Raw genomic sequence first — 12553 nt, forward strand, 5'->3', positions numbered from 1 at the left:
GCAGATCAATCGCCTGAGCCCAGGGGGCTGAGTTTGCAGTGAGCCCAGACTGTGCCACTGCACTCCAGCCTGGGCGACAGAGCAAGACTACATCTAATGTATGTATGTATGTGTATATATGTATATATACACATACATACACATACACACACACACACACATATATATTCGTTTCAATTTAATTTTTAAGTTTAAACTACTGAAAAGGCACACCTCTCCCGAGGACTGTTACAGCCTGCCCCCTGCCCCATGTTCGCCCCTCCCCTCCTTCCGCATCCCACCCTCTGCCTCTCTCCTTATGGGAAGCAGAAAGTGCAGAGGGATTGCAGGTGGATGGGGTGGCAGGGCCACTGCTGTGGTTAAATCGCCACTGCACACTGGAACGCCCTGCTTAGTTTCTCTAGCAGATGGGCAAGGTGAAGCGCTGTTGATTCTTGCTATTCACAGTAATATTCTATCAAGTCGCCATGAACCCTGAATTAGGAAACACTGAATTATTGCATCTAGAGGACATATAGGGGGAGCTTCCTGTGAGTTTCTAGGCACAACATTTTCATCAGTCAATCAACCAAAACATGACCTTGTCCATGTGTGCTTCTGTTTAAAGAAGCCTTATTTAATAGGTAATTTTGCTTCATTGAATTCACAGCCACCAGCACTACCCCTCATGCCAGGACAAAGCTTCTCTAAAGCACAACCTTTCGCCCCGAGGCCTGTTGTTGCACTTAGGAGGGCACTTCAGCATCATGCTTAGGGCTCATTTGAAACAGTGTACTCACCAAGGAAAAGCACAACAATTGAACTAAATATGCCACGTAAGGACACTTGTTTGCAGTGCCAGAGCCACAACAAGAAGGCAGGGCGTTGCCTCGTTCAACTTTAGCTGAGAATGTGTGTGCTGGGCAGCTCTGCACATGTCTGCAAATGACTGAGAAAGGACCACAGATATCAACTCTGGGGTAATCAATACATTTTAGTGAGAAGGCAAATTCACAAATATGGAATCTGCCAATGAGGATCGACTGTATTTTACAGAGGCATCTGGTGACCAAAGTCAGACCAATCCTTGGTATTAAGAGAACTATCTCTTTTCCACCAATCCAGTAAAAACGACAAGACAACACGACTCTGGATAAATGTTCAGTAACACCAACAAGGCACCAAAATTGCTCATTCCTTAGTCAAATACTCCCCCAGGTTTTAATCACGCCTGCATTCTGCCCAGAGTTCTGAGTCTTTCCATGAGGAGATAAAGCCATGAAACTGGCTGAGTTCTCAGCACTGACACCTCTGCTTAGCCACTGGTCCCTTCTTGCAGTCTGTGGTCACTCTTGGTCAGGATTATAGGTAACACAGCTGCATTACCTAATGCATTACCTTCCTTGGACTAGAGAGAGACCACGGATACAGGCGGGGCCCCAGGACACGGTGTCTCGAGGAAGCCTAGCTCTCCCGCAGTTCTGCCAGTGGAGGTTTCAGAACATAGGTGGGCAGCCGGGCCAGAGCTGCTGCAGTCCCAGCTCTGCCACTTACTAGCTATGTGTACTGGAGCATGTTAATATCTCTGAGCCCCAGTCTGCTCAACTGTGAAATGGCAGCCATGACAGCAGTTCCCACCTTCTACAGCTGGCACGAGGATTTACAGAGACACTCGATGAAACACACCCAGCATGGTGCCTGGAGCATGGGAAGTGTCCAGGCAAAAGGAGCCTTAAGAGCATGTGCCACTCACCTACTATGGGGCCTGGGACAAGTCACTTAAAACATGCAGTCTCAGGCATGGGAGGGGCCTTCAGAAGCACCCATCACACCCCCCGCTGGACTGCATCTCTCTGAGAGCCATCCAGCCAAGTCCAGCGCCATCCTCTGCTCTCTGCTCAGAGCTTCCTTGTGCCTCCGCACCCCCCGACTGTAAGATGGGAGCATCGGGTGAGAGTGATCTCGGCTCCCTCCCAGGCTTTGCCAAGGGAGGGTGTGCCCCATTGGCTACAGCCAGAGGCCTCTGGGTCTTCTTAAAACGGTGGTCGTCGGGGAGCCAAACGGGACAAAGAGGGGGAGGAATAGGAGAGACAGGAAGGGGGTGCCCCACGTCTCACTGGACAATTCTTGAGGGTTGGGGGCCTTCATTTGCAGCTAGGGTTTTTCCTTTAAGAAGTTAAATTCACACAAAAGTAAGAACTATGGCTGACTCAGCCGGGCATGGTGGCTCACGCCTGTAATCCCAGCACTTTGGGAGGCCGAGGTGGCGGATTACCTAGGTCAGGAGTTCAAGACCAGCCTGGCCAACATGGCAAAACCCTGTCTCTACTAAAAAAAATAAATGAAAAGAATTAGGCGGGCAGGGTGGTGCAAGCCTGTAATTCCAGCTTCTCGGGAGGCTGAGGCAGGAGAATCGCTTGAACCCAGGAAGCGGAGTTTGCAGTGAGCAGAGATTGTGCCACTGCACTCCAGCCTTGGTGACGGAGTGAGACTCTGTCTTGCAAAAAAAAAAAAAAAAAGAACTATGGCTGACTCCTACCTGTAAAAGGAACATCTAAAATTCCACATCAGTGCATGGCTGCCCTGGAATTTCTGCTTCTGGCCTGCAGCTTCCCACCGTGTCTATCCCGTCCTCTGCTTTCTCCCCCACCAGGTACCTCCTCCTAGTTTTGAAGAGGTGTCTGGGTGCTGTCGGCCGCCTGCCTGCACCCCAAGGAAGTGGGTCAGCACGGGCCAGCCCCCAGGTCCCTGTCCCCCCTTCATCTGGTTCAAGTCACCACCATTCCTCCAGGGCCTGCCCAATGCCATCTTGGGTACTGTGGTTCCAGAGATTACAAGTGACCAGTTTCTCCCTCGAGGAGTTCCCAGTCTAGTAAAGGAGATGGAATTAGATACAGGTCATTTACAAGGATCTGTGGAGGGCAGAGACATAGGGGCACAATGGGCAACTGCGGGAATTCAGATGCAGGCTTCTCTCAGCTTGGGGAGAAGCCTTCTTGGAGGAAGGGTCACTGGGCCATGAGTTCTAGGAGGGAAGGGACAGTATCTGCCTATTCACCACGGCTTCCCCTGCACCATGCAATATCGGGCAAAAAGCAGATGTTTCACTGATATAAACATAAAATGTGTGTATGTGTGTATTCATAGACACACACACACACAGACATATGTGTGTGTATAGATATGTAGACATACACGTGTATGTGTGTATGGAGAGAGACATGTGCAGGCATACATGTCCATGTGTGCCTATATATGCATATATGGGCATCTGAGCTGACTCTGAGCTGATTCTGGGAAAGCCCAGGTTAAATGCCAAGTTTGCAGGAGAGGGAGCAGTGAAGCCTGAATCCAGGCCAAGCACAGTGTAGACAGAGAACCGTGATCAGTGTGGGGTTGCTGGGGTGTGAAGAGCAAAAAGAAGGGAAGCTGGTGGCAGGTGACATGACAGAAGGGCAGGGGCGGGGACCCTTCTTCTCTGACCACCACCAAAAAATGAAAGAAAATGAGCAGTGAATCCAGCTCTGTCCCAGGAGACCAGAAGGCAGCTAACTCAACCGTTCCCTGAAAAAGGAGAAGTAGCACGTTCTCTCTACTGGAGGGTTTCTGTTTCAAATAGGGACCCCTGAAGGCCACATAGGAAAAAAGTCTGTAAAATGCCCCCTTGTATGTGTTGGGGGCTGGGTCAGGGGAAACAGTCTTCCTGGTATCTCAGATCATTCCTAAGGTCACAAGAAGAGGCCCCAACTCTGGCACACACCTGTTCAGGACAGGTGTGCACGCCCTGTGTGTGTGTGCAGAGGGGGTGAAACTGCAGGAGAGAAGAGGGGAGGGGAGGGGAAGGGAAGGGAAGGGAGGGGAGGGGAGCGGGGGAAGGCAGCCTCAAGGATTGGGCCCTGAGGTCTCATCACCAGCTCCAGGGCCCCCACCGTACCTCTGGGCTGTCAGATCCGTAGAGACCTGGCCAACATCACCGTGGTAGGAAGAGGCAGCTAAGGATGGGCTTTCCAGGTCTGCGGGGGCAGCGGGCTGGATGGCATCATCTGCCACAGGTGAACTGGCGAGAGAAAAGGGAAAGAACCTAAACTCAGAAACATTCCTACAAGTTTTTGTTTTTTGTTTTGAGACGGAGTTTCGCTTTTCTTGTCCAGGCTGGAGTGCAATGGCACGATCTCCGCTCACTGCAACCTCTGTCTCCTGGGTACAGGCAATTCTCCTCCCTTGGCCTCCTGAGTAGCTGCGATTACAGGCGCCCCGCCACCACGCCAGGCTAATTTTTTTGGATTTTTAGTAGAGATCGGGTTTCACCATGTTGGCCAGGCAGGTCGCAAACTCCTGACTTCAGGTGATCTGCATGCCTTGGCCTCCCAAAGTGCTGGAATTACAGGTGTGAGCCGCCGTGCCTGGCCTCCAAGTTTTCAATGTGTTTTAACAGCACATTTCCATCGGGATCCTGAGCAGGGCCTCAGTTTCCCTTTCTATGAGGGATGAGTTTGGTGCTGCTCAAAGTAGGGTCTGTCACCAGTCTATGCCAAGATTAGTATAGAAACCTCAAGTAAGTGTTTAGAAACCTTTGTAGACGTTTTTTTCTTTCTTTCTTTTTTTCTTTTTTTTTTTTGAGACTGTCTCGCTCTGTCACCCAGGCTGGAGTGCAGTGACGTGATCTCGGCTCATTGTAACCTCCGCCTCACGGGTTCAAGCAATACTTGTACCTCAGCCACCCAAGTGGCTGGAATTACAGGCACCCACCACCACTCCTGGCTAATTTTTGCATTTCTAGTAGAGTTGGGGTTTCATCATGTTGGCCAGGCTGGTCTCGAACTGCTGGCTTCAAGTGATCTGCCCGACTCAGCCTCCCAAAGTGCCGGGATTACAGGCGTGAGCCACCGTGCCCAGCCCCTTTGTAGCAATTTGATAGACTACGTTCATGTCTGTTAAATCTAATAATAAAAGGACAGGTTCAACATCCTACCACACACAGGACAGTCCCCAAGACAAAGAACTATGTGGCTTGGAACATCAATAGTGCCAAGGTTGAGAAACCCTGGCCTTGAGTTTTATTTCATTTTTCTAGTAATTCATTTAATTATGTTTTGTAAAGTTTTCATCTATGATGAGTTAGAAATTTAAAAACAACCCTGGTCCTTTATGGACTGAAAAAGTCTGCAACCTCCAAGCACAGGCTGGCTCGGGAAGCTAGAAGAGGCTCAGTCCTTGGACACCCATCGTCTTGTAGTCAGTTACTCTATTATTTCATCGGGGAGGTCCCTGAGTGACTTTCTGATGCACTCCGCTCTGTAGCCGTAAGTAGCAGGACCGTTCTTTCCACTCCTTGCTCAGATCCTTATTGAAGAGCAATTCTCTGCTGTGAACAAGAGAGCAGTGGTCCCTGCCTTCATGGGACCTCTCATGGGACAACTTCAGGCAAGAGTCAGATTTTTTTTGTTTTTTTTTTTTTTGAGAAAGGGTCTCCCTCTGTTGCCCAGACTGAAATGCAGTGGCTCCATGACGGCTCACTGTAACCTCAACTTCCCAGGCTCAAGCAATCCTCCCACTTCAGCCTCCCCAAATGCTGGGATTATAGGCATGGGCCATCTTGCTGGGCCCAGACATTTTTTTTTAATGTTTATTGATTTAGTAACAACTGCAGTAACTGCTAAGAAGGAAAGTGCAGATGGTCATGAGAACACAAACTGAGAACTCTTGGCCCACAGTGGGGGTTGTGGAAAACTTCTTTGTGGTGTGGTGAGCATGCCGAGGCCAGCTCAGTAACAACAAATGTTTCCTAATGCTTACTACATAGACGTGCCAGGAACTGTTCTAAGTGCGTATAGATAGCGCTGTATTTAATCCTCACAACAACCTTTAGGAGGTGGATGCTATTATTAAACACACTTTACAGATGTAAAAACTAAGGCACAGAGAGGCTGAGCAGTTTGTCCAAGGTTGCACAGCAGGTAAGTGGCAGAACCAGGATACGAACCCAAGCCTGACCCCAGGAGTCATGCTCTTATCTCCACACTTGGCTTTGTCCCACAGGTTGAAGAGGAAGAGGAAGGAAGAGGGGCTGGGCACGGTGGCTTATGCCTGTAATCCCAACACTTTGGGGAGGCTGAGGCTGGAGGATCACTTGAGGCCAGGAGTTGAAGACCAGCCCAGGCAACATAGGGTGACCCTGTCTCTAGAAAAAATTTTAAAGCTTAAAAAAGGAAGAGTATACCCCTCAGCCCTACCCACCCCTCCCCCGCCGTTCGGGGAGCCACGTATTTAAAAACCCTGAATCAGGAAGGAGCTTGGTATTCTAGAGGACCTGCAAAAAGTCACTGCAGCCGGGTGCGGTGGCTGAAGCCTGTAATCCCAGCACTTTGGGAGGCCGAGGCGGGTGGATCACGAGGTCAGGAGATCAAGACCATCCTGGCTAACACGGTGAAACCCCGTCTCTACTAAAAAATACAAAAAAATTAGCCGGGCGTGGTGGCAGGTGCCTGTAGTCCCAGCTACGCAGGAGGCTGAGGCAAGAAAATGGAGTGAACCCTGAGAGGAGGAGCTTGCAGTGAGCCGAGATCGCGCCACTGCACTCCAGCCTGGGCAAGAGAGCGAGACACCGTCTCAAAAAAAAAGTCACTGCAACTAGAGTATAGATAAAGAAAGGGGAGTCTAGCTGGGCACAGTGGCTCACACCTGTAATCTCAGCACTTTGGGAGGCCGAGGTGGGCGGATCACTGAGGTCAGGAGTTCAAGACCAGCCTGGCCAACATGGTGAAAACCTGTCTCTACTAAAAATACAAAAATTAGCTGTGCATGGTGGTATGTGCCTGTAATCCCAGCTACAGGAGGCTGAGGCACAAGACTCACTTGAACCTGAGAGGCGGAGATTTCAGTGAGCTGAGATGGTGCCACTGCACTCCAGCCTGGGTGACAGAGGGAGACTCTGTCTCCAAAAAAAAAAAAAAAAAAAGAGGCAGGGACCATGAGGAGGAGAGGTGGATGGGAGCCAGATCACAAGGTCAGGTCAAAGAAGTGGGACTTGATCCTAGGCAGAAGAATCAGACTGGAGCTTCAACCCAATGTTCAGCCATAAAGTGCCTTTGGCATTGAGATGAGAGCAGGGAGGTCCAGGGTGAATTTCCCAAAATTATCCTCTCAATACAATTGGACTAGCACATGTGTGCACCCACACTTTACTGCTTATTCTCCATTCTCCATGTTCCCACCCACCGTTCCAGTTCCCCCAGAACAAGATCCTGAAGCCCGGTGACCACACCCAAGGAGTCAGAGAGAGAGACTGCCGCAAAGAGAAACAGAAGAAGCAGTGAGCCCAGAAGAGGCAGGATGGCAGGAGCTCTGGCTGGGTGTCTTGGTGAATCACAATGTGTAGAATCCTAAACTACAGGCAATAGGCACTTTCTAAAGTCATAAAATCTGAGTGGAAAAACAGAGCTCCAAAGTTTTGGCAACACACATTGAAAACCATAGAAGACTGTTTCCTTTGACACAGCCATGGTTCTTCCTAGAATTCATTTTAAGGAGATAATTAAGGGCATGGGCAAATATGCTGATCACAACTGGAATCATGATAGCAAAAAATCTGGAAACAACCAAAATGCCCAACAGTAGAGGACAGTTCATCAAATTAAGGCACAGCCATAGGATGGGCTCGTTTGCAGCTGTTTAAAAAATAAGGTAGGCCGGGCACAGTAGCTCACGCCTGTAATCCCAGCACCTTGGGAGGCCGAGGAGGGTGGATCACCTGAGGTCAAGAGTTCGAGACCAGCCTGGCCAACATGGTGAAACCCCGTCTCTACTAAAAATGCAAAAAATTAGCCAGGTGTGGTAGCGGGCACCTGAGGCAGGAGAATCGCTTGAACCTGGGAGTTGGAGGTTGCAGCAAGCAGAGATCGTGCCATTGCACTCCAGCTGGGTGACAAGAGCAAAACTCCATCTCAAATAATAATAATAATAATAATAATAAAAATTAAAATAAGATAGATCTGCATGTATCTAGATGTAAACATGTCCATTATTAATTGAACATTGGTTGAAAAAACTTAGCAGCATGATCCACATTTTATGTGTATATCGATATACATGGGTATGTGTGTCTATTCAGTCCATGTATAGACATACACACACGAGCACGTGACAGAGAGAGAGACAGCGCGAGTGTAATAGCCTGAACAATGAGGCAATTTGGACAAGTATTGTCAAGGTGTTAATGGTAATTCTCTTTTGGTGGTGAAATCATTTGTGTTTTTTCTTCTTAATGAAATTTATCTCTACTTTCTAGTTCTATGCTGAACACGTACTACTTTCATAAGTAAAATAAATTAGAAACCATTTGTAAGAAGTTATTTTAAGTGCCAGGGAACAACTTGCATCTATAACTCAGTGAAAGCTTTCAGAGATGGAGAAAATCAGAAAGCCACCGTCTTTTCCCCACTTCTGTGCTCATATTTTCCACTGGGAGGACCTAGGCTTGTCCGCCTCATTCCAGGGCGGGCATGCGGCCAGGCTTCATCCATTAGGCCCCACTGGAAAATGAGGTCCCAGCGAAGAAGATCTGGAATAAAAGATATCTGCCCACATATTCTACGTGATGGCATTTTCATCTAAACTCTTTGGGATGGAATTATTTTTCAAATCATAAACACTTCCCTGACTTTTTTGAGACAGAGGATCTTGAACATAATTAAATACTTTCTCAATGACACTCAGTCGTCCTCAGCAACTATGACATAAGTGAGTGACATTGGTGCTGTGGCACCAAATGTAACCACCGTATGTGAAGTTGAGGGGACTGGATTCCAGTCCAGGCCCACCATGGGATCTAAGCCAGGTGACTTCTCTGAGCTTTAGCCTTTCTGTCTGGAAAAATAAAAGCGCCAGACTACTCGATCACCGAGAACTCTGACTCAGCCTTGTCCCTCGCTGTCAGGCCGTCAGCTGTCACTTCTACTTACCCACTCACCTGCCTCCCCCTACCACCTTCTGCCTTGCAGTTCTCTGCTTCTAACAGGCTACAGGCTAAGAAACATGGCTGAGGGTGCTAGAACAGTGCATAAATCAAGAGTCAACAGGCTCTGAATAAAGATCTACAAATCTTCCGTACCAAATCATTATCTTATAATTTAAAAATAAACATGTATGTGTATAGATGCATATACATTAGGCTGAACCATATGAAACTGCTACAAAGAAATAAATTGTCAAATTGACATTGTGCTGTTAGATCCGGGCCCTTTTTGACTTTGTAAAGATCTGAATATTTTCCAGGTGGCTAAGGATGGGAGAGAGCTGATTTCTGGGGAAATGGGGGGATTTTTCTAAAACAGCTCTTCTCAGAACAACTGTAAGAGGCTATAAATGGCTTCTAAGTTCTGCTGGTGGTGGTTCTTGGACTAGAGTGACTGAAATATTTTTCAGAGTAAAAAAAAAATCTGTCAGATTTCAACCACCAGCTGCTGCCACCAGCTGCTGGGGCCAGCCCACTATAAATTTAGTCAGGCCAGCAAAGGGTTGATTTGCCACTGGAATGTCAGGGAGGGAAGCCTGTACTATCAACAAGTGCTTCTGCAAAGGGCCATGAGTCACCCCTTTCAGAAACTGGTGGAATGGACTCTGCCCAAAGAGGAAGACGTTCAGGTTCCGGCCTTCAAAGCCCCCATCTTCAGTTCTGTACATAGGATCCACGCCACAGGAAGAGCCCCAAGGTGGACACCAGGATGGATTCCATGGGGATTGCACACTCCAGGGGTGACAGGCTCATCGAGCCCAAGGAGCTGAAAGTCCAAAGCAAGGAGAACTGTGAAGGGTGGTGTCTTCATTGGCTCAGGCTGCTACAACAGAATCTCATAGATGGGGTGGCTTATGAACAACAGAGATGTATTGCTCACAGTTCTAGAGGCTGGGAAGTCCGAGATCAAGGCGCCAGCAGGTTCAGCATCTCATGAGGACCCCTTCCTAGTTCACAGACAGCTCCTTCTCACTGCATCTTCACGTGGCAGAAGAGGCAAGGCAGTGCTGTGGGGCCTCTTTTTATAAGGGCACTAATCCCATTCACAAAGGCTCCGCCCTTATGGCCCAATTGCCTCCTGAAGGCCCCACCTCCTCATACCATCACCTTAGGGGTTAGGATTTCAACACAGGAATTTCAGGGCTGAGAGGGATACAAACATTCAGAGCATAGCAGGTGATACCAGAAGAACAAACTGCCATAGAAACCCAGGATTCTACAGGCTGGGATGATCCAGGCAGGTCCTGAGAGGAGAAGAGCTGAATCAAGCAAAGTGCTTCAATAGGCTGATGTGTGCAAAGGGCGTCCAGATAAAAAAAAAAAAAAAAAAAAAAGCTTCTCCCTACCTCTCTCCGGGATGGTTCTGTCAGAAAGGCTCCTTCTGTTCCCTTCCCTTTGTTATTTATCACAAAGAATAGTATCCAGTATCAAGGATAATAGCAGCCAGGTTCTCACAATCAGTAAGAGCTTGCATATACAGAAGGTGGTTGGACTCCAAAGATCCCTCAGGGCAGGGCTGCAATCAGAGGGATCAGACAAATCCAGAACTAGCTATGGAGGGCTGTGTGCACACATGCATGTGTACATACACGTACCTACTTCCCAGCTTTCTCCTTGGGGGAGTCGTGTTAAAGGACATAAGAACCACCTAAAAGGGGCTGCCACTGCCAAATCTGGGACTATTTGAACATCAAACACACACATACACACACACAGAGTTCTGGATTATAACCCATGGAATACAAGTAATAATCTATGAGTCCATTTAGATCTAAATAAAGTCATGAACAAATGGGGAAGAAGGGAAAGCTCCCCCTTACAATACAATGCCAGCTAGTTAGTCCATGTAGGACAGAAAACTGCCATGGAAGAAACCTTAATGGTGGCACTCAATTCAAGGAAGAGCCATCAAAGGATGCCAAGGCAGGCAGGGGAGTGTAAAGAAGGAAAGGCTAGGCCAGACGTGGTGGCTCACACCTGTAATCCCAGCACTTTGGGAGGCCGAGGCGGGCAGATCACGAGGTCAGGAGATCGAGATCATCCTGGCCAACACGGTGAAACCCTGTCTCTACTAAAAATACAAAAATCAGCCAGGCGTGGTGGCGCATACCTGTAATCCCAGCTACTCTGGAGGCTGAGGCAGGAGAATTGCTTAACCCTGGGAGGCGGAGGTTGCAGTGAGCCGAGATCGTGCCACGGCACTCCAGCCTGGGCAAGAAGAGTGAAACTCCGTCTCAAAAAAAAAAAAAAAAATGACTCTACAGCAACTCAACTCAAGAACAGACTCCCCAGAAACTGTGCACCCCACTTCAGAACACCGGCATAGTTCTCACCAACAGAGTGAAAGCTGAGCCCCAGGGGCTCACATCAGTTTTGAAAAGAGAAGCAAAACCTGTCATAAGTCAGCAAAATGGAATCTTCCGAGATCTGCATTTTCATGGTCAGTTCTAGGCTGGGCATGACCGAACTGGCCAGTTAGAAGCCACAGCACAGGCACCACAAAATGCGGAACACACAGGGCATCCTTTTCAGAGCCACCCTTGGCATTCCTCTGGGTGAGGGGCCCACAGACCCCAGCTGCGCTTTGAAAGGTGGGTTCTCCAGGTCCCTCAGGGTAAGCACGCTGTGCTTTTTAGTTATGATGAAAAACAACTCATCTCTTCTGGATCTGGAAAATGGGTGGACAAGTGTGACCTGGCATCCCTGCAGGCCAGGCATGGAGTGGGGCCAGGTGAGTAATAAGATTTCTAAGACCAAGTCAGGCGCAGTGGCTCACAGCTGTAATCCCAGCACTTTGGGAGGCTGAAGCGGGTGAATCACTTGAGCCCAGGAGTTCGAGACTGGCCTGGCCAACATCGCAAAACCCTGTCTCTACTAAAAATACAAAAAAATTAGCCGGGTGTGTTGGCGTGCACCTGTGGTCCCAGCTACTCTGGAGGCTGAGACATGAGAATCACTTGAACCTGGGAGGTAGGGGTTGCAGTGAGCCGAGATTGTGCCACTGCACTCCAGCCTGGGTGAGTGAAACTCTCTCAAAAACAAGATTTCTAAAACCAGAGAGGTCAACCTCTCTCAGGAGCAGAGGAGAAACTGTGGCCCTGAGATTTGAGGGACTTCACCTACATCGCAAGCATGCTGATTTTATTTTTGGTGAAAAAATTTGAATATACATGAAATATTATAACACATTTAAATAATTACAATAAAAGAATTAACGATAACAGCAGTCATAAGGGCAGCTCACATTGTAAGCACTTCTTTCCGTTTGCCAGGTGTTGTGCGAAGGGCTCTGCACGCACTCACTCATGCAGCCCCTCCCCTTAAGAGGGCGAAGAACAGACTCAGGATTGGGACCCACGTCCAAGAGCGCAGGAGCCAGGAAATCCCACAGCATGCTCCGGGCCTGACTCAAGCTAAGAAACAAGAAGCTGTCTCCCACAGGACCCCGGGGAAAGCAGCTTATCAAACGGACCCTGGAGCCCACGCAGGGAGAACAGAGATTTTCCACTCTCGGATGAGAAAGCCCAGCAATTTAAAGATTTAGCCTTCAGTTATTTAAAA

At 48.6% G+C, this 12553-nt stretch overlaps 1 protein-coding gene across 1 annotated transcript in view; it reads right to left on the minus strand.

The window, feature by feature from the left end:
- Window positions 1–12553, minus strand: part of TACC2 (transforming acidic coiled-coil containing protein 2) — a 262528-nt gene that overhangs the window by 115488 nt on the left and 134487 nt on the right. Inside the window, exon 6 of the mRNA XM_030806086.1 lies at window positions 3914–4036. Coding sequence (XP_030661946.1) covers window positions 3914–4036 — 123 coding nt within the window. The remainder of the gene's footprint in view (window positions 1–3913; window positions 4037–12553) is intronic.

The sequence above is a fragment of the Nomascus leucogenys genome, chromosome 3 (assembly GCF_006542625.1).
Source record: "Nomascus leucogenys isolate Asia chromosome 3, Asia_NLE_v1, whole genome shotgun sequence".
Taxonomy (NCBI): domain Eukaryota; kingdom Metazoa; phylum Chordata; class Mammalia; order Primates; family Hylobatidae; genus Nomascus; species Nomascus leucogenys.